General features: G+C 36.3%; 1 protein-coding gene across 1 annotated transcript; it reads left to right on the top strand.

Moving 5' to 3' along the window:
* Positions 1-479: 479 nt before the first annotated feature.
* Positions 480-24,783, top strand: LOC144450917 (TGF-beta receptor type-1-like). The gene is made up of 8 exons (XM_078141678.1): positions 480-605; positions 11,711-11,986; positions 12,504-12,752; positions 17,498-17,728; positions 19,679-19,846; positions 20,334-20,615; positions 21,202-21,332; positions 23,436-24,783. Exons 1-8 carry the CDS (start codon positions 545-547, stop codon positions 23,559-23,561), a joined length of 1,524 nt encoding a protein of 507 aa, XP_077997804.1. The 5' UTR covers positions 480-544; the 3' UTR covers positions 23,562-24,783.
* Positions 24,784-26,755: the final 1,972 nt, after the last annotated feature.

Below are 26,755 nucleotides of genomic sequence, written 5' to 3'. Positions count from 1 at the left end.
TCCAAATATTACAACAACAACATTTCTGTTGTGGAATAACTGTATTATTTCTTCGTAATACATAATGTTTGGCTTGTGAAGATTTACACCAACTCTTGGATTGTCCATTTCAAACGTGCTAGTTTTATTATTTGACTTTACATGTAAGAAAATCATTGATAACGGCTTTCCACGACAATGTTACATTCCTCTGTGTACCCGTGAATATATCTGTCCATAATACAACAGTCGTAAACAATTGTTTACATCCATGAAATTTGCCCACGCCCCCCCCCCCCCCGCCAACCCCATCCCCTGTTATTTTCACTGTAAAAAAGTTATTCAATCATTTTTACCATATATTTTACTATATATTAGAGCATGAGGAGAAGATGCTGTATCAAATTTGATAATTGACAACGTTTCCAGATCACAGTCGCATTCCGCAGGAACTTCTTCAGGAAAGTAAGTCGGCGGATGAATATTGTACTACATAATACCGTGCTTCGGCCAAGCAGGGAACGATGTGATCAACGCTACGGAAACACGGCCAACCGACATCAAAATGGCTAACATTTTACTAATTGTAGGGATTTTGATCAGCTGTCACTGTATATATACAACTGGTAAGTACTCGGAGAACGTTTATGATCAGAAATAGTTGCGAAATTCATTGACATTTATGTGAATAGAAACATAGTTTGACCATGCCAGGGGTTAACGTACAGAGTTTGTTGAATCCAATATGGCGATCGGGTAGCTATGATGTTTAAGTAATATCCCTTCGAAAATGTCATCGGGGGGACATCTAGGGGTGGTGTGGCGTTACTGAATGACATCGGGTCGTTTTACGGGTCACTTCAGAGAAGAAATGCACCCGCAAGACATTAGGTCGCAACACTGTAGTCACTGGTTGCGTTATCTTGATTGTTTCAATGTTGGTATATGTATATAGTTTAATTAAAGAATCGACTATCGTTGCCGTCGACGTCAAAGCCAGTCACATATATGAACGTAGAACACTCAAAGTCGTGGTCATCGTATTCCAGACAAATGCTGGAAGATTTCTTGACGGCGATGTTGACAACGGACAAGCCCATCGTGCTAGACATATCGCATCACTGATAAAACACACACCCCTTCACTTCAGGCTTCTCCGAGCTCCACGAACTATGGCTAGTACGTAGTAGTATGGGCCTAGTGACTTCACTGCCAATCATTACACTAAGTAAAAGTCTTTAGTTTACGTAGCAGTCCTCTAGTAAACGTTAGTGACACTTTTCTGGACATCCAAAAATATCAAATCGATATTGATGTGATAGAAAGTAAGGACATGTACAAGCTTTGTTTTGTAAACAGGAAGTAAAGCATATGTTGGACACCATATTTGACACCTTTGAAAACGTGCCAACTATCAGACATACAATAAACCTTGTTCATATTTTCGGCGACTTTTTTGACAGATTTACAATATAAAGATATTGATTTCTACATTACAAATAGTTGAAAAAATAACACCAGTAGTTTACACAAGTTTACACTCTTTATCATGATGATGCAAGTGAATGGCCTTGAAATGACAATTTATTATTACATTTTTACAACAGTACATCTACCCAAACATACTGTTGTTCAAATGTTCATGAAAGGAAACAACACCTTGTGTTCTAGTGGCCCAGTAATTTGTTATTCCCTTAAATAGAATTTTACCACCTAGACATATGAAAATAACTATCAGTGGTTAACAGTTACACTATATTTTGCTCTAAACACTACACATGTATGACTAGATAGGCACACATGAGAATAAGTCAACCATCTTGTTCTACATGTATTGTGACCCTCTAGCGTAAGGCAAAATGCTACATATCACACAGGTACTGAGAATATGTCAACCATCTTGTTTTATTTTGACCCTCTAGCCTAGCATAAGGTAAAATGCTATTACAGGTACTGAGAATAAGTCAACCTTGTTGTTCTATTTTGACCCTCTAGTATGAGATAAAATGGTATATTGCATGTACTGAGAGGAAGTCAACCTTCTTGTTCTATTTTGACCCTCTAGTATGAGTTAAAATGCAATTGCAGGTACTGAGAATAAGTCGACCTTCTTGTTCTATTTTGACCCTCCAGCATGAGGTAAAATGATATTACAGGTACTGAAAATACATCAACCATCTTGTTCTATTTTGACCCTCTAGCCTAGCGTAAGGTAAAATGCTATTACAGGTACTGAGAATAAGTCAACCTTCTTGTTGTATTTTGACCCTCTTGCGTAAGGTAAAATTATATTACAGGTACTGAGAATAAGTCAACCTTCTTGTTCTATTTTGACCTTCCAGCATGAGGTAAAATGCTATTACAGGTACTGAGAATAAGTCAACCTTCTTGTTCTATTTTGACCATCTAGCCTAGCGTAAGGTAAAATGTTATTACAGGTACTGAGAATAAGTCAACCATTTTGTTCTATTTTGACCCTCTAGTGTAAGGTAAAATGCTGTTACAGGTACTGACAATAAGTCAACTTTCTTGTTCTATTGTGACCCTCTAGCATGAGGTAAAATGATATTACAGGTACCAAGAATTGTTGAAAAGGTGAAAATATGTGCAAATTTGGTGTTAACTATGTTTATTGCTGTAAATATTAACATTGACAACATGTTTATTCTATTTTTACACATGTGACTTCAACAAGTTAGACAGTGACTGTATATGGTATTATTAAGTAAAGTAAGTATGCACCAAGTTGCATTTCTTACTAATACATGTACCACGGCTTCCTCAGTTCTAATGAGTTGATGAGTTTCATTTCATCACTACATCCTTGTCTTTGGTATTCACGTTATGCTCAGCATTCACATACAAACCAGATCACAGTAGTCATAACATAATAGTAATTATATATCCTTTAGCTGCCAAAACATAGTGATTGATAAGTGCAGTATTTATTATTGACCTTGTTCACCCTGCTTCTTCATTGCATCACAGTCAAGATGAGCAAAACACTTTATGTATGTGTTAAAGGAAATGGGCTAAGGAGTCATGTCATTAAAAAACTGATGCACAAGAAATGTCCTGTTCTTGAGAATTCATGTCAAATGATTTTGACGTCCTCCTCACATAGTCTATTAAAATCAATTAGCGTGAATGTCCTATAAAATGTAGCCACCACACTAACAATTGGCTCGTCACATACAAATGTACTTCTTCATGAACTTCCATTGACGTCACATGCTGTACATGGTGCAGTGTATGATGACTGATTGTGTCTTAACAGTAAACCTGTCTAGACTTTGGCATCAGGTGATCCTCAAGGCTATGTCAGAGGTTATAAAACTGAGAAATTGCAGGTACAAGTAATTTTAGTAATGGCATAATATCTACATGTACCATGCTGTGCCGAGGCTGTGGCCTTAAACTGTATACATGTTGGCTTTGACCCCTAGCATAAATATGATTTATACCATTCACCATAAATGGACACTTCTCTAGGGGGGGGGGGGGGGGGGGGTTAGGCTTGAGATACATAGGAATACATGTTGGCTTAGAATATGACTTATATCATTGACCATAAGTGGCAACTTTTCTGTGGGGGTGAGGGAGGAAGGAGTGGGCTTAGACCCCTAACATAACTATGATTTATACCATTCACCATAAATGGACACATCTCTTGGGGGGGGGGGGGGGGGGGGTAGGAGGAATAGGGTTAGACCACTAACACTGATATGATTTATTATACTAAAATTACTATTCACTTAGCTCTGGATACCATAATTGGCCACTTTTCTAAAGCTTGTCTCAAGGTAGGTCAAGACTGTTGATGGCATATTTAGCCTAGATACGTATCACCATATATTACAAATGTAGAACAGTGTGCTCTTGTTGTAAATAGTAAAAATTAGGACTGCATTAGGGGGTCTAACCTTCTCCTTATACCTGAAGACCTAATCTAACCCTGCCAACCTAACTCCCTAGCCTTTGTAACTTGTTGTATACAGTTAGTCTAGACATTGATATAGTGTATCTTCACCAATTCAACCATTGACAACAATCAGACAACTCTACTACTTTTCAATGTACTTGGTCAGAGGACATTGTCGTCATGTCAGAAATGACATCATAAATCATTATTTAGCTTCCTGTGAACCTTGATTTAAATCTATTGGGTAGTACAGTGTACAGTGTTCCTATTTTGTCCATTGTGTAATGTACATTGAACTACCTTACATGGGATAAGACCACATTTAGAAGGTTTCTTTCCTAATAAATCCAAGTACAAACTGCAGTGACTTCCATAAACCTATCCTGTATTTGAATGGAATGTATTTTGTACTAAAGGACAATATTGCAATCCTGGGTCATTGGAGTGGAGATGATGGTAGTAATCGTAACGTTGGGTCATAGGAGTGGAGATGATGGTAGTAATCGTAATGCTGGGTCATTGGAGTGGAGATGATGGTAGTAATCGTAACGCTGGGTCATTGGAGTGGAGATGATGGTAGTAATCGTAATGCTGGGTCATTGGAGTGGAGATGATGGTAGTAATCGTAACGTTGGGTCATTGGAGTGGAGATGATGGTAGTAATCGTAACGTTGGGTCATTGGAGTGGAGATGATCATGATGGTAGTAATCGTAATGCTGGGTCTTGGAGTGGAGATGAACACTGGGTCATTGGAGTGGAGATGATGGTAGTAATCATACCGTTGGGTCATTGGAGTGGAGACGATAGTAGTAATCATAACGTTGGGTCATAGGAGTGGAGATGATGGTAGTAATCATAATGTTGGGTCATTGGAGTGGAGATGATGGTAGTAATCGTAACGTTGGGTCATTGGAGTGGAGATGATGGTAGTAATCATAACGTTGGGTCATAGGAGTGGAGATGATGGTAGTAATTGTAACGTTGGGTCATAGGAGTGGAGATGATGGTAGTAATCGTAACGCTGGGTCATTGGAGTGGAGATGATGGTAGTAATTGTAATGTTGGGTCATAGGAGTGGAGATGATGGTAGTAATTGTAACGTTGGGTCATTGGAGTGGAGATGATGGTAGTAATCGTAACGCTGGGTCTTTGGAGTGGAGATGAACACTGGGTCATTGGAGTGGAGATGATGGTAGTAATCGTAACGTTGGGTCATTGGAGTGGAGATAATGGTAGTAATCGTAACGCTGGGTCTTTGGAGTGGAGATGAACACTGGGTCATTGGAGTGGAGATGATGGTAGTAATCGTAACGTTGGGTCATTGGAGTGGAGATAATGGTAGTAATCGTAACGTTGGGTCATTGGAGTGGAGATGATGGTAGTAATTGTAACGTTGGGTCATAGGAGTGGAGATGATGGTAGTAATTGTAACGTTGGGTCATAGGAGTGGAGATGATGGTAGTAATTGTAATGTTGGGTCATAGGAGTGGAGATGATGGTAGTAATTGTAACGTTGGGTCATTGGAGTGGAGATGATGGTAGTAATTGTAATGTTGGGTCATAGGAGTGGAGATGATGTTAGTAATTGTAACGTTGGGTCATTGGAGTGGAGATGATGGTAGTAATCGTAATGCTGGGTCTTTGGAGTGGAGATGAACACTGGGTCATTGGAGTGGAGATGATGGTAGTAATCTTAACGTTGGGTCATTGGAGTGGAGATAATGGTAGTAATCGTAACGTTGGGTCATTGGAGTGGAGATGATGGTAGTAATCGTAACGTTGGGTCATTGGAGTGGAGATGATGGTTGTAATCGTAACATTTGGTCATTGGAGTGGAGACGATAGTAGTAATCATAACGCTGGGTCATTGGAGTGGAGATGATGGTAGTAATCGTAACGTTGGGTCATTGGAGTGGCGATGATGGTAGTAATCATAATGTTGGGTCCTTGGAGTGGAGATGATGGTAGTAATCGTAACCCGTCATATAGGAACCTAGACTAGGATACATGGAATCATTATTTTGTTCTGGCCCATGTTTTTCTATACCTCTGCCAAAAAGTCAGTTTTCATACTTACATCCTTTCACTTGACAATGTCTCAAACTGATAAAACCCCTAGCCATTTCAGTCAAGAAATGACAATGTACTTTATTGGAATAAACCATGTCATAGTGTGCAAAACTCCTAGCCATTTCAGTCAAGAAGTGACAGTGTACTTTATTGGAGTAAACCATATCATACTGTGCAAATATACCTTTGGATTTGTTTGTTTATAACTTTAAAATCCAGGATAAATGACAAATTGTCGGATATGAATGTATTTAAAAAGCAATATGTCACATTTTGGTTGGACAATCAGTTTATTCATCAGGAGTCTGAGGACAAGTGAGTTTTCCCCTGACAAGTGACTTCTGAAAAAAAATGAAATTTTGTATTATCTCTGTACCCATAGTTGGTGTCATTATGTTTGCTGACTAGAAGTCCATTGCCGGGCTCAAAATTAACAGTTCGTCCCGTGTCCACAGACTACCAATTGTTGTCATGGGGCTACCATAACTTAAGTTGCAGCTGCTAGCCCACTCAGGCTACAATGTACAATGTACCATTGATTATGAAGATTTACAGACATGAAAGTATTTTAAACACACATACATGTATTTTCAATAGAGGAACTCTGTTTTCAGTTCAGGAATATGGGCTCTGAACTTGGTAACCCTCTGAGACTACCATAGACAAAAGTTAATTTAGAGCTCTGCATTGTGCAAACACTTATGACTCAAACACAAATTACCCTATTGGGTTGCATACTTCAGTCTACGTTTCTGCTCTATATTTATTCAGGTTAGCAAAATAATCAAAAAACATGTCTTCTACGGCAGGATTACAAGAAATCAAAAGTTACAATCGTGACCCCACGAAAATTTTAGAATTCGATAAAACAAAAGATTCAAAATTTCCCTCGTCTCCAACTTTAATTATCATTTCTAAGTCAATAAAAAAATGATTATGAATTAAAAGATTCGCCAACATGTACTCATATTCATACTGTTTCTATTTTTAAGAGACATAAAAATGATTTTCAGTGATTCATATAAAAAGATGTCCAAGCTATGTCGGGAATTTAGAAATCTGAAAATTTGAAGAAGACGAAAATAACCACGAACAGGGTTTTTGTTGTTGTTGTTGTTGTTGTTGCCACCTGTAACCAGCAAAATGATTGTCCTTGTCAACTACAAATGTACCATATGGTACATATATCTACAATGATGTATGGTTACTATAATTATAGAGTATGAATACTGAACTACTGAAACATATTGATAGCCAAATCACCAAAGTAGGTTTGTGTCTTTGTACAACATTTAGTAAGGTGTCAAAGATGTGCCGCAATTGTGCACATCATTACTGATAACTTAAATTGTAATAAATTTCAAATTTGGCACCTCTAATATAAAGTCTAACAGTTACTTAGGTGTGCTGTCATATACATCACTCCGTACATTGTATGTCTAACTGTGATGATATCATTCAAAGCACAGTGTTTATTTGCAACAATTAGATATTATTCCCCAATATTTTTCTTTGTTCAGCCAAGGAAAATACGATTGACCTAAGTGGCCCTTGTCACGAGTAGTGACAAGGCCCCTTAGGTCACGAGTATTTTCAGCTGAATGAAGAAATATATTTGGAATAATATAATTATGGCATCCCCAGTAATATTTTTTAAAAACTGAGGAAAGCAATGGCAATGTTGAAGGGTGTGTGTGTGTGTGTGTGTGTGTGTGTGTGTGTGTGTGCGTGCATGCGTGTGTGCGTGTGTGTGTGTGTGTGTGTGTGTGTGTGTGTTTGTGTGTGAAAAGTCAACCTTGTTCTATTTTGACCATTTAGCATTTAAGGTAAAATGCTATTACAAGTACTGAGAATTGATCTACAGTTACATTTGTAGCAAGAAAACACACATTCAGACATTCAGGGGTATCTCGGTGGACTTCTTTTATGTCGTAAAATGGTACTTATGTGTAGGTTAAACTAACCTTGAAGCGTGACTATGTCTGAGTAAAGCATGCACAGAAGTTTAGTGAGATCTTCATTTTAATTACAACTATGTTGTCAAGAATTTAACATCTAGTTCATTTTGATGATGTTGTAAATTGAAAATCAAATTTTCTGGTCAGTTTTGCACTGTTAAAGGCCCAGGTAGTATTAGGATTAACTATGAGACTCGGTTGTGTTGCAGAGCTGTAGAAAAAGTTAATGCCACAATAAAATAATAATCCTATGTAACCTGTACAGTAGGACTCCACTTACATAACATCAGCACAACACAACACAACACAACACAACACAACACAACACAACACAACACAACACTGGTGACTACACAAATGCAAGAAGGATTGAAACCATGGCTTAAGATGATTTTTGCTAAAGACACATTTTGTGCAGCGTTCACTCTTAGGAATCTTTTCTATAACAGTTGTAACTGTATTTGAATTTGAAAGGCAGCTTACATTTTCTTTGTGAAAGTGTGAATAGTAGGCTAGTCTTTCTTGTTACATGTGTAAATTGCTTTGTTAGTGTGTTCTCACTTATTTGGTTCATTAGACAGGGTTGCCACATACCTATTGTTAATGGGGGTAAAAATTATCTTTTCTCAAATAGATCAGTTTCACCAACTTAATCTTGTTTTCAAGACTTGATTTGTATTACCAAACATTACCATCAACATGTCCATTTTTGGTTGAGTTCTATCCTGATGAGTATAAACATGGCCTTGTCACTCAGTCCAAAACATGAATGGATTTGTGTAGAAATGTATGGTTGTATTTATGTCTGTATAAAAAGATAATCCTAGGAGCAATTCTCAGCATAGAAAAAGTTAAATAAAAAAATAACAAAAAAGACCATTGTGCCTACTAATATTGATGGAAATGCCTGATTATTGTAAGGATTTATACAAACCAAGGAAACCAACCATAATATAGAAGTGTTATCATTGAAGGAGTGGAAATTTTCCTTCAAAATTTGGTTAGAAGTGTGAAAATAAAGTTCAACAATCACATTGATACCAGACCCCATCTCCCCTAAATGAACGAAGTTTGTTTATTGATCTCAGTTTGTACTTTATGCTTTCAGTGTTTTGTACTTTTACATAGTACTTCTTCATGTACAGTGTGATAGTGATATGTGTCTATTTGAGATGGGTCATGCATAGCTATGTTGGCCATCAGAATGTCTGATACTGGTAGAATGTATATCTGTGGTCAAATTATGACTCCATGTGATATCATTTGCAATACTTTGTACATTACTGAGATAGTGATATGTGATGAACTTAATTTGAACTAGATTGATATGTATGTATGCTGGCCTTCAAGCCTGGAATGTTTGCTGTGTTTTGACATCTTGATACGGTTGGTACATGTCTTCCTAATCCTGCTACAACTGTTATCTTTTACATGATCTTGACCTTAAGAAGGATACCAATTGTACCAGCAGTGTGTCCTCTAATGATAGCCACATTTTGTTGTTGTGAGTCAAAATGATAAAAACTGGGATTTCTTATGAGTCACCACATAGTAAGAGATAGGAACACCAAATGTTGGTGGCTCACTAGAAATTGTGTGTGTCAGTGGCGCATCAAATTGGCTTAGCGGGCACACTGTGTACCAGTGTTCATTCTTGGATGTGGTGATTGGCCCCCTTCATGCAAAATAATGATTTACGGACATATTACTATAATAACATGGGTGGCTTCACAGTGTTTTCCCCAGGATGCACGATTACAAGATTTGTGCATTTTATAGACAAGAGTGCCCCTATAAAATTACCCATTGCGGGTGAGGTCACACACTAGATTTTCCAAGTAAAAAGTACCAGTCATTAAAAAGGCAAGAAAATTAGAATTTAAATTATGCAATGCAGGAATTGGTAATGGCTTCTCTTTTGTGAGAAGCATAGCTGTTTTCCCTGTATGTTGGATCTCAAAACATGATATACATACATGTATACCCAGTCCCATGATGATAAAGATGAGTAACTCACAACTGTTTGGTCAGTGGATAGCTCTACCACTGCACCAGTATCATATACCCAACATGATTGGGTCGAATTGCTCTGAGCTCACTTTTTTGTAAGCAGTGATCATATTGGTCATAGCTTGTATATCTGTAATGTACATGTACATGTATACTGGCTCTTAGAATGTCTGTTAGCTTGTGTGTCTGTTATGTACATGTATACTGGCTCTTAGAATGTCTGTTAGCTTGTGTGTCTATTATGTACATGTATACTGGCTCTTAGAATGTCTGTTAGCTTGTGTGGCTATTATGTACATGTATGCTGGCTGTTAGAATGTCTGTTAGCTTGTGTGGCTATTATGTACATGTATACTGGCTGTTAGAATGTCTGTTAGCTTGTGTGGCTATTATGTACATGTATACTGGCTGTTAGAATGTCTGTTAGCTTGTGTGTCTATTATGTACATGTATACTGGCTCTTAGAATGTCTGCTAGCTTGTGTGTCTATTATCATGTACATGTATACTGGCTCTTAGAATGTCTGTTAGCTTGTGTGTCTGTTATGTACATGTATGCTGGCTCTTAGAATGTCTGTTAGCTTGTGTGTCTATTATGTACATGTATGCTGGCTGTTAGAATGTCTGTTAGCTTGTGTGTCTATTATGTACATGTATGCTGGCTGTTAGAATGTCTGTTAGCTTGTGTGTCTATTATGTACATGTATGCTGGCTCTTAGAATGTCTGTTAGCTTGTGTGTCTGTTATGTACATGTATGCTGGCTCTTAGAATGTCTGTTAGCTTGTGTGTCTGTTATGTACATGTATGCTGGCTCTTAGAATGTCTGTTAGCTTGTGTGTCTATTATGTACATGTATGCTGGCTCTTAGAATGTCTGTTAGCTTGTGTGTCTATTATGTACATGTATGCTGGCTCTTAGAATGTCTGCTAGCTTGTGTGTCTATTATGTACATGTATGCTGGCTCTTAGAATGTCTATGTTACCTTGTAATCTGTACATATTGAAATTTGATGATTGAGCCATTTCTAGTTCAGAGAGGTCAAGGGAGGTGAATGGCTGATTATCTCTGCAGTATACAGTGTTACTAGGAATGACGCAAGTAGCCATGTAAACATGATAACATAATTGACATTGTAGTCTACTCTGTAGAAGTAGCTAATGATTACCACTGGAAAAAAAAACCTACTTTAGGTAATAATTAGCCAGTTAGTATCAAAAATCGATTGTATTATGCCACTAAAACATCCTATGGAAGAGTAGACAAAATCAATATTTTCATTCCCCATGCTAAACCTGAAATCTTATCACATGTAGCATCTTCCTTTTACATTTGTGTGTGTGTGTATGTGTGTGTGTGTGTGTGTGTGTGTGTGTGTGTGTGTGTGTGTGTGTGTGTGTGCATATGTGTATGTGTTTGGGAGGGTATGTATGTATATATGTGTATGTATGTGTGGGTATATGTGTGTGAGGGGTATGTATGTATGTACATATGTAAATATACATGTATGCATGCATTTACCACAGTGTATATGCATTTGATGTGATATGTTGGTGTGTATACTTCTTTACATGCTGTATGTAAGTATATTTAGTATACATGCATTTCAAGTAAACAGCTACTTTGGTATTTTTTAAGTATGTCTATCTGATAAAAGACAATATTGAAACTAATCAAAGGAACAAAGTACTGTCATTAAAAGTCATCTCATATCTAACACGATAACATGACTTGCATGTTTGTTAATTCTGTCTTCTCATTTCTTGGTTATAGCTTTGTTATGCCACTGTAGCTATTGCCACAACAGTAACTATACATGTGAGACTGATGGTGTTTGCTTTTCTGAGAAGAAACGTATCGGAAATGGAAACGATATCCAAAACTCAACTAACTGTCTACCGAGTCGCTTGCTACAGCCTCCTGAGCGTCCACTAGTATGTACTAAGCAGTCACAACCCCATATGGTAACGAAGTGTTGTGATACTCACATGTGTAACAAAGATGTGGTAGTTGAAATAACACTACCCCCTTTACCTACAACAACACCAGGTATGTATTCTTAGCAGTGTTGTTGCTAACATTTGGGAACCATGGTAACAGAAAGATTGAAATGCCATAAAACTGGCATAGTTCCCTTTATATTACACCATCATTTTGGTGAGGAAGTCTGGTAAAATAATAAGGGAACTCAGTTAGGTTTTAACTACTTACCACCCTTAACAAAAACACCACTGAGTACCCAAATTTAATGATTTTACATAACAAAAAAAAGGGGGGGGGGGTGTCCCCAAAGCATTGATTACTCGATAATCGTGTACAGACCTAAATGTTATATTTCTTGAGGATTTATCTATACTAGAAAGAAATTGACATAAACTTGGATTTTTGAAAAATATATGTCTTTGCTTAAAGTGTCAGTTATCAAAATGTCGTACTTTACAATTTTGAACTGTCTCTACAGCTCAGAAGAAATTCAAAAGGAATTTAAATTTCCATATTCCAATTTTGGCTGTTGAAATTTCTCATACATGTAGGGTTATGTGATTACTTTCTCTTTGTACAACAGATCCACAAGCAGCATCAGCAGAGAGTGCAGAATTAGGATCTGTAGAATTGGCAGCAATAATTGCTGGTCCAATTTGTTTTCTGTGTATCATGTTTATGATCACATTGTGTGTATGTCAGGCAAGACATCGACAACACCAAACCAGGTTACATATTGATACAGGATCAGATGTTGAAAATCCACTCATGCCTCCAGGACAGTCTCTCAAGGACTTGATGATGGACCTCTCAACTTCAGGCTCTGGTTCAGGTAAACATCACATCACAGGGTTTATTTTTCACTTACAGCACAACCACAGTGTTGTTATTCTGGTGCTATCCTTCATCGAATCACATCTAGCTCAATGAATTCCTAAGATGAAATGTCAAATTCAACCAAAGCAACCTACTCAGTCATGAACACTATGTCCTTGGTACTTAATCACAGAATTCTAGTCAATCATAAGTTAGTGTTTACTGGGGCAGTTATGTAATGTCCAAATATGGTATATTTATGTCCAAATATGGTATTATATTTGTCAGCTCAGGATGCTACTTATACACTGTTGACATCATTCTAGCATTTGGGGTTAACTCATTTGTATGAACAACAATTGGTTCATGATTTCTCATTTAGCCAAATGGGGTTAGAGATGAATGGATACCATGTTGTTATGCCGACTACAGTGATGTTGTCATTCCGAGAATTTGTACTCATGTCGCAGCAGTTACCACTGTAAGGGTAATCAACCGAATAACACAAAGGCCATGTGTTGTACATAGACAGTATTGCTGGCAATGGTCCATGTTCTTTTGATTTGATCATTGTTGTGTGACTCTATGATGTCATTGATCAATGCAGTAATCTCTTGAAAGTAATTCTTGTTGAAGAACATAAAATTCAAGGTCACATAAAACAACTGGTTATTAAAGTCATAGGGGCTTGGAGTTTTTCAGAACTTTTAGTTAATTTTTCTGTGTTCAAAACTACACCTTACCTTGATATGACATAATTCAATACATCTGATTAGGTGAATTATCTCATTAATCATTAATTGTATATTTAGATGTTATTCCCCAATATTTTTCTTCATTCAGTCAAGGGAAATACGAGTGACCTAAGGGGCCTTGTCACTATGAGTCACTAGACGAGTAGTGACAATCCTTAGGTCTCAAGTATTTTACAGCTGAATGAAGACAAATATTGGGGAATAACATAATTATACCAACACCAGTAATATCAAAGAAAAATCAAGGAAAGAAATGGCAATTTTGAACACGGCAGAATCAGTGACGTAGATATGCGTTGTCGTGATGTAGAACGACCAGATTATGTATTCCATATTTTTAGTTCAACTTGGCTCCAGTATGGTATAATGTATTATGTACATTAGTTTAGTCATATATCTATCAACATTCCTGTTATCACTATCTTCTCTCCATGTATAGTCAAACAGACAGATCTTGGTAGGCTTTGATTATCATACAGACATTACAATATGACATAGTTAAAAAAAATAAGAACAGAAATAATACTATTATGAAATAATTCTGTTAGTTAATTATGTACGGACAGTATACAGCAAAAATGAATTTACGGTACAGTAATTTCCTCCCATGTACAGGATAGTGTGGAATCGAATTTCAAATCTAAAGTTTCCCTAGGCAATATACTCTGTTTTCCTCCACCTAAGTTCAGATTGTCTCAGACACTAATTTATAGATTATCCACCTCCTAATCCTTCGAAGAAATATAGTGAGAAAGATCAAAGTTAAAGAAAAACTGTAAAAAGAAAGGTTATGTACAGCACTTTTACATTTATCTGCATGTACGTCATTGGAGTCTTGGATATGTAAGGTTTTTCAGTGAATGATGACGGACAGATAAGCCTTTAGTCAGATAATATTTTCTGTGAAAATATCATAACTACAATGGCGCCATGTTGGTTTAAATTACGTTCTCAATTTCCTGCAAACTATGCAGAGTGAAACACAGTAGCTGTTCTTAGCCACTATCTAGTATGACCTGTCTGGCATCCAGACTGTTGCACTATTGCTATAGGAGCTAAAAGTGATAAAAACTACATTGTAAATGTCAAGATATTGTAAACCTAGATATTTTCACCACTAGAAAATTTTGCAACTTTACAGTCTTCAGCTTGTTCCAAAGATTCATTTTTGTTTATGACCAGACTGCTACATTGTATGCATCTACAAAAAGGCATAGTAGTCACTACTTATTTATGTTTTCCAGTTAAATATGCGAAAATAAGTCTGTAGTGAACTTCCCAGGTTTACAATCGATGTGTCACTGTCCTGTTGTCTATTTCAAAGTGTAAGCTAAGATACAACAGAGTTTGCCAATGATCATACCTGATTCAGGCAATTAGAGTCACTGATAACTGAGATTTGGGTAAATATCAAATAACAAATAATATTGTATCACACCATTAGTATTTATTTGTTGTATTTGTTGTCCTTAATTTCTTTTAAAATCCAGTCACCATTTGGTATATAGAAGCTGAGTATGGGGGGGGGGGGGGGGGGCTGTCTGCTGTGACGTCTTGTTTCCTCCTCTTTCAACCTCAATTGATGTTCATCACCAGAAACCTTACAAATTCCTGAAATAGACGTATATGGAACACTGTGATCATTAATTAGTAATAAAGTGTACAGATACAGGATAGTTCAGATTCTTTGTCTGGTTAGATGGAGATGTTCCACAAAATGATCGCCAAGATGACATACAGTCGATTGTACATATGAAAAACACATTTGTGTCATGTATATACATGTACTACATTAGTACTGATACAAGTAAATCTGTTTATAACGACCGTACTGTTCTTTAGAGCCAAGTAAATCTGTTTATAACGACCATACTGTTCTTAGAGCCAAAAACATGATCAGTATTAATAAAACAACATGTACTACATCAGGAATGATCACATTGAAATTACTACACTAGTGTGTGATGTCCATATGTAGTCAGGAAGCGATACTACCCCTTGCTGAATTCTTATTGATGTGATGTTGTTGTTGTTAATAGAATTAATACTGTTCTATAAACCAACATGTTCAACATTATATCTATAGTTTTCTGTTTAGTATTTACATAGTGTAGGACAAGCCTCAGTAGGTAGTGAGAGTAAGCTAGAAGTAAAATGATATCGATATTTGTCATGTGAGTCGTGACTATAGACCAGACACCCCTCAAGCGTAACATCTATAATACATTATGCATGTGTAATACCTCACCTGATGGTTGTGCCTCATGTCCATGGTTATTCTTCATTGTCTTAAGGAGTCATTGGTTGAATTTTGTGACAGTGTTAAGGAGTCATTGGTTGAATTTTGTGACAGCGTTATAGAATGATATGTAGGGTTGTTTGAGTAGATGAGAACAATAAAAAGACCAGACACCCCCTCAAGCATAACACATTAACATGTAGGTAATTACACTTCAGTACAGAGAGTGTTAAACGAAAAACCAAGCTGATACTAAGTCTGAAGGAAATGTGTACAAGTAGTCATGCACAGCTTGTGTACTGTCTTCTCATTTGACTATAAAAAGATGGTTGATTCCCCCACCCCATGACATTCCTCTCTGCTACTCATCCCTTACATCAGCTAACAACCTCCCCCATTTGCACTGTAGTGCAATACCAAAAACATAATTGCATATCTGCATGCAAATGATATGCAAATGAGGATGTAATCGTTCGTTGTACATGATGCATAGTGTCATTTTCTATGAAAATTTGTTGTTTTTCGATAAAACATATTAAATAATAAAAGAAACAAATTGCCACATGAGTTCCAGTATGGCATGCTTAGGGGTATTTGCACTCGTGCTTGCAGAGTTTTCTGCTGCATTTTCACTTGCCACGCTCGTGAAAGTACTGCCACAGAGAATACTGCATGCATGAGTGCAAATACCCTGAGTACACCACACTTGCACTTGCATGTCATGGGTTCTGACATATATTTTAAAACAATTTGTTTTGGGTTTGTTTGTACTATAGACAGAAGGCAGCTATTCAAATTGATGTGTATAATCAAAGAGGGGGTTCCAACTATTTACGATATCTTTCCCTATCCCTTGACCTCTTTATAGGGATAACTAGCTGTGTATGTCTGCTGTTTTTCCTAACTTTTAATAGCTATTCAAAAATTACATTCATGAGTATTGACAAATGATAGACGATTTGGTATAAATTTCACTGCGACACAAGCTTTAACAAAACAGGAATCTCAATAAAATGAATGGTGAATTGTTTTAGATTGATTGATTTGTCCTCAATAAAAAAAACACTGAGGAATAAGGTTTAAATGAAGGGAAACATTGGCAATATAACTTGGAAACTTGATGCTCTCAATAAACTCTTTGTAGAGGAACTAAGATAAACTAACTAGAGATTTTCCTTTCAACATAGACATAGTTGGGGATACAATGGTAATATGAAATGGAGATTACATAGATTTCATCAACTTGCTACTGTCAGCTTGCTACTGTTAACAGAAAGATTAATGATATACTAAGTATTGCCAAGATTTAATGATGAAAAATGTCATTTATACTGCTATGTACCTGTACCTGTGTACCTGTGTACCTGACCCATTTGTTGTCACAGGGCTATCTATGTCTATTATTCACTGTCTTCATTGCCGAGTACGAGTGGGGAGGGTGGACAGCAAGGTTCTCCGCAGGCCCATCTAGGGTTGTAGGTGACATCTTCAGGAGAAAGTAGTAAAGCTAACAATGAATGCAAGAACAAATGTTGATGGACTATGGGTTCATGGTTACAAGTGAATATTTGACTGATATTTTGGGCTTCGGTTAAACATTAATAGAGGTGAGTCTCTTGCAAAGAAACCCATGATAAGGGATCAACTATTAGAACAAGCTTGTCTTACATGTACACGTACCCACAGTGGAGATATCTCAATCAAAGGGCCTCTCTTGATAAATACATATCCCATATCATCCAAAATATTTGTTTTGTCTTCCAACAGGACTACCGTTGTTGGTTCAGAGAACAATAGCCAGACAGATTCAACTGGTAGAAATGATTGGAAAAGGAAGATTTGGAGAAGTATGGAAAGGAAGATGGCGAGGAGAGAATGTTGCAGTGAAGATTTTTTCTTCCAGGGAAGAAAGGTCTTGGTTTAGAGAGGCTGAAATTTATCAAACTGTCATGTTACGAAATGAAAATATTCTTGGATTTATTGCCGCAGATAATAAAGGTATGGTATATGTATAAAGTTAGGGAGTCTCTTAGATTGCATTCTTGGATTCTGTGCTGAGATAAAACAAGTTATGGAATAAGCACAAAGTTAGGGAGTCTCCTTTCAGTGCCAAGCTAATGAAGTTATGGAATAAGAAAAATGTTAGGGAGTCTCATCGATTGCATTCTGGGATTCAATGCCAAGATAATGAAAAGGTATGGAATAAGCACAATGTTAGGGAGTCGCATAGAGTGTATTCTGGCATTCAGTGCAGAGATAGAAAGATGTACTATTGTAGAAAGTATGCTTGGATTTATCGTTGCAAATAAGAAAGTTAATGTACTTCTTGTCATTGATAATGAAGGTATGGAACACACAAGAAGTTACAGAGCCTCTGTACAGACATTTCTTACTATTTTTAGCACAACTGGAGTTATGAGTTCTGTAGTGCTATCTATTCAGCAGAGTGAAGTGTGTGTGTATGTTGACTTTATGTTTTACAAAAATTGTTTAACATATCGCAATGAAATTTGGTGTGGATGTTACTTTACATTGACTTTTGTATAGACATCAGTGGTGATTGCTACATTGCCATAAATCCTTGCATTAAGTATTCTGTGTTGCTATAACAACACTGGTGCTATTTCTGTACACATTTACCTCAACATTATTTTCTAAATTTACAGACTGGTTTGAGAAATAAATACTGGTAAGGACGTGACCTTACTGTTTATGTAACTGTTGAACGGATCCAGTCTATCATGTAAACAAGACTTACATGTACAGTGTAACTGTTGAACGGATCCAATCTATCATGTAAACAAGACTTACATGTACAGTGTAACTGTTGAACGGATCCAATCTATCATGTAAACAAGACTTACATGTACAGTGTAACTGTTGAACGGATCCAATCTATCATGTAAACAAGACTTACATGTACAGTGTAACTGTTGAACGGATCCAATCTATCATGTAAACAAGACTTACATGTACAGTGTAACTGTTGAACGGATCCAATCTATCATGTAAACAAGACTTACATGTACAGTGTAACTGTTGAACAGATCCAATCTATCATGTAAACAAGACTTACATGTACAGTGTAACTGTTGAACAGATCCAATCTATCATGTGAACAAGACTTACTTGTACAGTGTAACTGTTGAACGGATCCAATCTATAATGTGAACAAAACTTACATGTACAGTGTAACTGTTGAACGGATCCAATCTATCACGTAAACAAGACTTACATGTACAGTGTAACTGTTGAACGGATCCAATCTATCATGTAAACAAGACTTACATGTACAGTGTAACTGTTGAACAGATCCAATCTATCATGTAAACAAGACTTACATGTACAGTGTAACTGTTGAACGGATCCAATCTATCATGTAAACAAGACTTACATGTACAGTGTAACTGTTGAACAGATCCAATCTATCATGTAAACAAGACTTACATGTACAGTGTAACTGTTGAACGGATCCAATCTATCACGTGAACAAGACTTACATGTACAGTGTAACTGTTGAACGGATCCAATCTATCACGTGAACAAGACTTACATGAACAGTGTAACTGTTGAATGGATCCAATCTATCATGTAAACAAGACTTACATGAACAGTGTAACTGTTGAACGGATCCAATCTATCACGTGAACAAGACTTACATGTACAGTGTAACTGTTGAACAGATCCAATCTATCATGTAAACAAGACTTACATGTACAGTGTAACTGTTGAACGGATCCAATCTATCAAGTGAACAAGACTTACATGTACAGTGTAACTGTTGAACGGATCCAATCTATCATGTAAACAAGACTTATATGTACAGTGTAACTGTTTCAGACAAATAAATGACAAGCAACTCATGCCTTGTAAGCAGAAAGATAAATCATATTGGATATATTCCATGTGTAGGTTGTCGTGATTTATATAATGTTATTTCACCTACAGATAGTGGAACATGGACCCAGCTCTGGTTAGTGTCTGATTACCATGAGAACGGCTCCCTCTTTGACTACCTGTCAAGGACAGTGGTAGATATCGTAGGGGTTGTCAAGTTGGCATTATCCACAGCCAGTGGTTTGGCACATTTACATATGGAAATTGTAGGAACTCAAGGTGAGAAATCAAAAATATTGATTTTGACATCACTCGTTTGTATTTGTACAGACATTTAGATATTATTCCCCAATATTTTTCTTTATTAAGCCAAGGAAAATATGAGTAACCTAAGAAGCCTTTGTCACTACTTGTCTTGTGACTCATAGTGACAACCCTTAGGTCACAAGTATTTTCTAGCTGAATGAAGAAAAATATTGGAGAATAACATAAGTATACCAGCGCCAGTAATATCAAAGAAAAATCTGGGACAGTAATGGTAATTTTCATATTTTGAACACAGCAAAACCAGTAACTTAAACATGTGTTGTTGTGATGTAGAATGGCCAGCGTATATATTCCATATTTTTTTGTTCAACTTGGCTATTGCATGGTATAATCATCTATCTATCAATCAATCCAAGTCTTTATGTAGTGCAAAAATCAAGTAGGAACTCACATTACATTATGTATCTAAAGTTTTTAATATTTGTATGGTGTTATACAGGTAAACCGGCCATAGCCCACAGAGATTTGAAAAGTAAAAACATCTTGGTGAAGAGGAATGGACAGTGTGCAATAGCAGACCTCGGATTGGCCGTCCGTCATGATGCTACTACAGATACTGTAGACATTGCACCCAATAACAGAGTAGGTACCAAGCGATACATGGCCCCAGAAGTCTTGGATGAGACGATAAACATGAACCACTTTGAGTCATTCAAGAGGGCTGATGTCTATGCCCTTGGATTAGTCTTATGGGAGATCAGTAGGAGGTGTAATGTTGAAGGTACGTGTAAATGACTAGCCTTTGGTAAAAGTATAAACTTACTACTACCTATGGCAAATCTGTAAATTACTACAGCCTATAGCAAATATGTAGGTCTCTGTGTCATCCACCGTGTGATGTTTCATTCACAAAAACGGGAGGAGTTCAATTGTTGTGAATGTTGTCTTGTAAGAAGGGGGAATATCTAGTAAATTTCAGTGGGGAACCCAGTTGACAAACTCTGATACATTTTACCATGTCACAGCCGCGAACAAAAACTCTATGGTCGGGAACCCTCAGTAAAATGACAGGTGAACTCAGGTAGATTTTATCTACATACCATCTTTAACAAAACACTGGTAGGGAACCCTTGTAAAATGGCTGGTAAACTCGGGTAGATTTTATCTTCATACCATCTTTAACAAAACACTGGTTATACTCAATACCATACATGCCATCTCGCAATAACAAGGTTATGACCACAGGGTATCACGAAACAATAAACATATTGTACAATACTTTTAAGTTATGTAATCAAGGGAAGAAATTCCACAATTGAGGTTAGATGGCAAATCTATAATGAACTGTTTTTTGTTGTATTGTGCAGGCATTTATGAAGAATTCCAATTACCGTATTTTGACAAAGTACCATCGGATCCATCCATTGATGACATGAGGAAAATTGTATGTGATGACAAACAACGACCTGATATACCCAACAGATGGATGAGTCAAGAGGTAAGATGTTATCCTAAGTATATATGTATATATATATGTGTGTGTTTTATTGTCATATATATACTGATACATATATAATGAAATGTGCATTGATTTTGTGTGTAATGAAAAATTTACAAAAACAATATTCTGTAGAGGACTCCTAACACGAGATTGATGCGTTAACAGAGAACTTAAATTGATTCATTAAGAGTGCGGACTGCAGTTGGATAAAAGCTAAACAATGTGCGATTAGAACCTGATTTGATCGAACGGTACCGCTCACCTGAGCGCATAAGTTGGAATAAATTACGTGCTGGATGGAAATCGTCTTTTACAATTAACTGAGATTTTTTAAGTAACAGACAGAGAGGTATAAGCTAAGTTTATGATAATAAAGAGATTTATATAGCGCCTAGTATCCATCAAGTGATGCTTACTGGCACTTTACAAAAGTTGCTATCACAAATAGGCTCTCTCAAAAAGGTATGTCTTTAGTGTTAATTTGAGAGTCTCAGTACTCAGTGCCGAGTGGACAGTGTTTAGCAGTTGGTTCCACAGAATTGCGGTGGTGTAGCTGATAGAGCGATCGCCATATGATTTCAGTCTTGTTCTTGGATTCTTTTTATACATTAAAGCAACATTTTTGCTACATATTTAAGAGATACTCACAGTATTCTATTTACTTAACAATGTATACTCAACAATCTCTTGAATTGTTTGAACTCAAACCTAGTGTTAAGATATCATTTGTTAATGATCCAATGATGTAATTTATTATACGTAAAATATTTCAAGGAAACCCTTTCTATGCAATCAACAGTTCTGACAATGCCAGAAGACAATTGTAATGTCATAGAGGGTATGCATTGACATTGACATTGACATTGACATTAGAATAGTTTAAAGTGGCCATATGGATGAGAATTTGGTTTTATTTTGGATTTTTATTTGATAAAACAGCTTCACTATGTTTTTCTACTTGAAAAAATAATGTGAAATAACATATACCAAGTCCATGTTCATAACTCAATACGTTGCAAAAAGATGCAAAAAGTGTAAAAAGTTTGTTATTGTACGTACAATAACAAACATTTTACACATTGTTTAATGTTTTGCCGTTTATTGAGATGTGAACATGGACTTGGTCAATGTTTTTTCACATTATTTTTTCAAGTAGAAAAACATAGTGAAGCTGTTTTATCAAATAAAAATCCAAAATAAATACCAAATTCTCATCCATATGGCCACTTTAAAGCTGCACTAGCTGCAACTAGAATGTTTTTTTTGGTTTGTAGCGTGAGACCTCAAGACACATGTATATGTTTTGTATCGTGGTTGTAGCGTGAGACATCAAGACACATGTATATGTTTTGTATCATGGTTGTAGCGTGAGACCTCAAGACACATGTATATGTTTTGTATCGTGGTTGTAGCGTGAGACCTCAAGACACATGTACATGTTTGTATCGTGGTTTGTAGCGTGAGACCTCAAGACACATGTATATGTTTTGTATCGTGGTTGTGTAGCGTGAGACCTCAAGACACATGTATATGTTTTGTATCGTGGTTGTAGCGTGAGACCTCAAGACACATGTATATGTTTTGTATCGTGGTTGTAGCGTGAGACCTCAAGACACATGTATATGTTTTGTATCGTGGTTGTAGCGTGAGACCTCAAGACACATGTATATGTTTTGTATCGTGGTTGTAGCGTGAGACCTCAAGACACATGTATATGTTTTGTATCGTGGTTGTAGCGTGAGACCTCAAGACACATGTATATGTTTTGTATCGTGGTTGTAGCGTGAGACCTCAAGACACATGTATATGTTTTGTATCGTGGTTGTAGCGTGAGACCTCAAGACACATGTATATGTTTTGTATCGTGGTTGTAGCGTGAGACCTCAAGACACATGTATATGTTTTGTATCGTGGTTGTAGCGTGAGACCTCAAGACACATGTATATGTTTTGTATCGTGGTTGTAGCGTGAGACCTCAAGACACATGTATATGTTTGTATCGTGGTTGTAGCGTGAGACCTCAAGACACATGTACATGTTTTGTATCATGGTGTTTTAAAGAAGTTGATGACCCACTCTTGTGACATTTTCTCTTTTTAGGTTCTGAGAGCCATGTCAAAACTAATGAAGGAATGTTGGTATCACAATGGTGCTGCAAGACTTACAGCGTTGAGAATTAAGAAAACATTAGCAAGTCTGAGCAGTGCAGAAGATATCAAGTTGTAACTTACCAAGAGATGAGCCCACTAATAATTTCTCACTATTTTCTGTTTTGGTTTTATTTTTCCCTTCACAAAGAAAACACAGCAATGATTCAGATGTAGCTGTAGATTGATGTCTTTTCATAGTCACTTTTTCCTGAATATTTGCTAAAATGGGGGCCGTCTATTTTCTAAGGGAAGAAGTAGAAGGAGATTAATTTGAGATAACACCGAAATGAATTTAATGTTTAAACTTGAATTAAGTATAAAATTGTGACTCAGGATTAATCGTAGATTTGTAGTTATTATTGTGAGTTGTTCAACTGCTCCTGAAGTGTTCTAATGTGGTGATAAATTTTAATGTCGATCATGTGCTTTAGTTCACAAAGACCTAAAGCAAATTCTCTTTGTGCCATTGCTTCAAAAATAAAACTTGATTGACCAGATATTTAAATAGTAGGCGTTTCTGTTGAAAACAAAAGTATTATTTAAGCATGTCAAGCGAGGGCACCATATATTAGCATGTAATTAACTAAACAGTAAGATTTTGGGCCAGTTCATGGTTATGCCATTTCTTGCAAACTTCTGCCAAATATGTACGCTCAATTTTATTAAATGTACAAACCAGAAAACAGAAGCTCTTTATGAAAGTAGGAAATTACACAAAGTCGTGCAGTTGTTGAAAGATTGGTAAAGGGTACAAGTAGGCAATGTAATAGATCGTATGTAAAAAGTTCAAAAACTTGACAGGGAAGTAAAAAATGAAATGAAACTGACTACGCAGTGTAAAAAACATGGTTATTTTCTGTAATTCTGTGAGATTACACGGCTACTTCCACCAATATGTATGTAATATATTGTATTTTTAAATTTCTAGGTAGTTGATAGATAAATAGGTTTAATAACCAGTAACGTTACCTCACACTTTTTACACGTAAGATTTGTAAAATTTTACAGAGATATCCGAAATAACAAGGTATTAAATGATTTTTAGTATTATAGTTTCATTTTTATGTTGTCCTTTTAAAGAAACAGGCATGACGAACCAAAGAATATTATCCCCATTTTTATAAGACAACTTAAAACAGATTTTTAAAATGGGGTAAAAAAAAAAAACTGTCATTGCTGTGCTTTCTTGCTTTTATAGGCAGATTTTCCATTATTATATGTATATAGTACTTACATGTTATAGAAGTATTTTGAATGTTATGTGGCCGAAAAAATAAAAGAATTGTTTCTCGTACCTTGTTTATTTTGTTTAATGTTTCTTTTTACTGTGTCTGGTCAGGCAGGCCTGTTTGTAACAACAGTACCTCAGTGTCACTTGTCCTACCTCTGAATTTCTAAGAAAATTTGAAGTGCCACCAACCAATAGTACCGTCATATGACGTACCTATGTATTATGTATCCTATTTTAAGTGCCACCAACCTATAGTACCGTCATATGACGTACCTATGTATTATGTATCCTAGGTGACTCACAGGAAAGCAACGATTTTATTTTGACCCAGGGCAAATTTTTTGTCCGTTTTAGAGTGTACGCTACTCTAAAATTAAGTGATTGGTGAGTTGTACAAATAGTAGCCCAATATGCCATTTTAAGCCCCACTCTACTTAGGCCTAAACAAATAATTGTTTGGTTCTGGTTACTCGACCCCCACCTAGTTTTTCACTGCTGACCCTAAACATTTTTTTACATATTGAAGAAAAAAATAATAAAATCGCAAAATTTTTGTGAAGTCTCACAAAAAATAGTGGATGCAGAAACTAACATCAACATAAAAAGATAATATAAAACAGTTGTTCCAATCTGTAATCTGTTTTGAAACATTTGAAAACCCTGACCTAGACACTCACATCAACAAAATATATAATAAAATAAAAAATCTACCTACCGCACCTATTCTAAAATTGAGTGTAATCGGAACCTCACAATTTTTTATTACACCTCGTGTAGAATTTCTGTACAAATGAAAGCCTTAAAATCTTGCCATACTTTGTAATTTGAATAATTATTCCTTGTCCTTATGAAATAATGAAAGAGAAATTTTATTTTCTAGGAGAGTTCACACAGTACTAGGCAGCCATATTGGATTTTAAAATGCCTTAATTTTGATATGTTGACCTCTATCTATTACAAAACATTTTATTTATGAAGGCCTCAGGTTTTCCCCCTTGATTAGCCCTCGTCAGATGAAGGAGGTGCTACTACATTGAGTCCTGTGTGTGTCCACCTGTATCTCAATGCATAGGCCAATTTCTACCAAACCTTAAACAAATGTCAGGTGCTATAGTCTGCGTCTGCATATGCATGTCATTTCATTTCATTTTGAGACCTCCGTGATAACGGTCGAGTGATGGACATTTTTGTCATAAAAAATCACACTTTGCCCATCACAAGTTTGATAATAGAAAGAGACTTTATTCATGTGTCTACCCCCATAGTATTTATTACATGGTTTCTAGTGATACCTTGCCTTTGACCTTGACCTCCATCTTCAAGGTCATATAGGCACAGTGTCGTAAAACTTCACATTTGCCCATTAAGTATGGAAGCTTAGATAGAGACCTAATTTTAGTGCCTACACCCATGTTGTCCAAATGAACTTTCTTATAAGACCTTAACCTTTGACCTCAACCTCTATCTCCAAGGTCAAATAGTCAAAAAATAATTCTAGTGTATGTGTTCACTGGTGAGATGCATTGGCCAATTTCAATCAAACCTAGCACAAATGTCTGAAACATTAGCCTACATTTACAATGTACTTTGTTTCATGACCTTGTACATTTGTCCACAAACTCTGAAACTTTAACTGGAACTGTAGATACAGACCTCACTTAAATGTCTACACCCATGCTATGTAACTTGATTACTTTATTTTTCTCGCTTGATATGTAAATTTGGTTGTTGTTTTTTCGACCTCTGGCAAGTAAATGATAATAGTAATAATCTATAATCTGCTTTCTAATGAGACCTTGACTTTCGACCTTGGCCCCTCTTCAAGGGCAAATAAACCAAACTCTTCATTATGCCCGTACACAAATCTGATATAAATGGAACAAATGTCAGATACAGTAATCAACATATATTTTTTTGCTTTTGTTCATAACTTTTGAGAAAATGACCGATTTGCAGTCATATTTTGTCATAAAAAATAAAAAAATAAACATTTTTGTTTCCAAGTTATATACTACATTATGAATCGAACAGTCTGATAT

Source organism: Glandiceps talaboti, chromosome 20 (genome assembly GCF_964340395.1).
Source record: "Glandiceps talaboti chromosome 20, keGlaTala1.1, whole genome shotgun sequence".
NCBI lineage: Eukaryota > Metazoa > Hemichordata > Enteropneusta > Spengelidae > Glandiceps > Glandiceps talaboti.
Note: the sequence above shows the minus strand (reverse complement) of the source record. Positions and strands in the feature narration are given on the sequence as shown.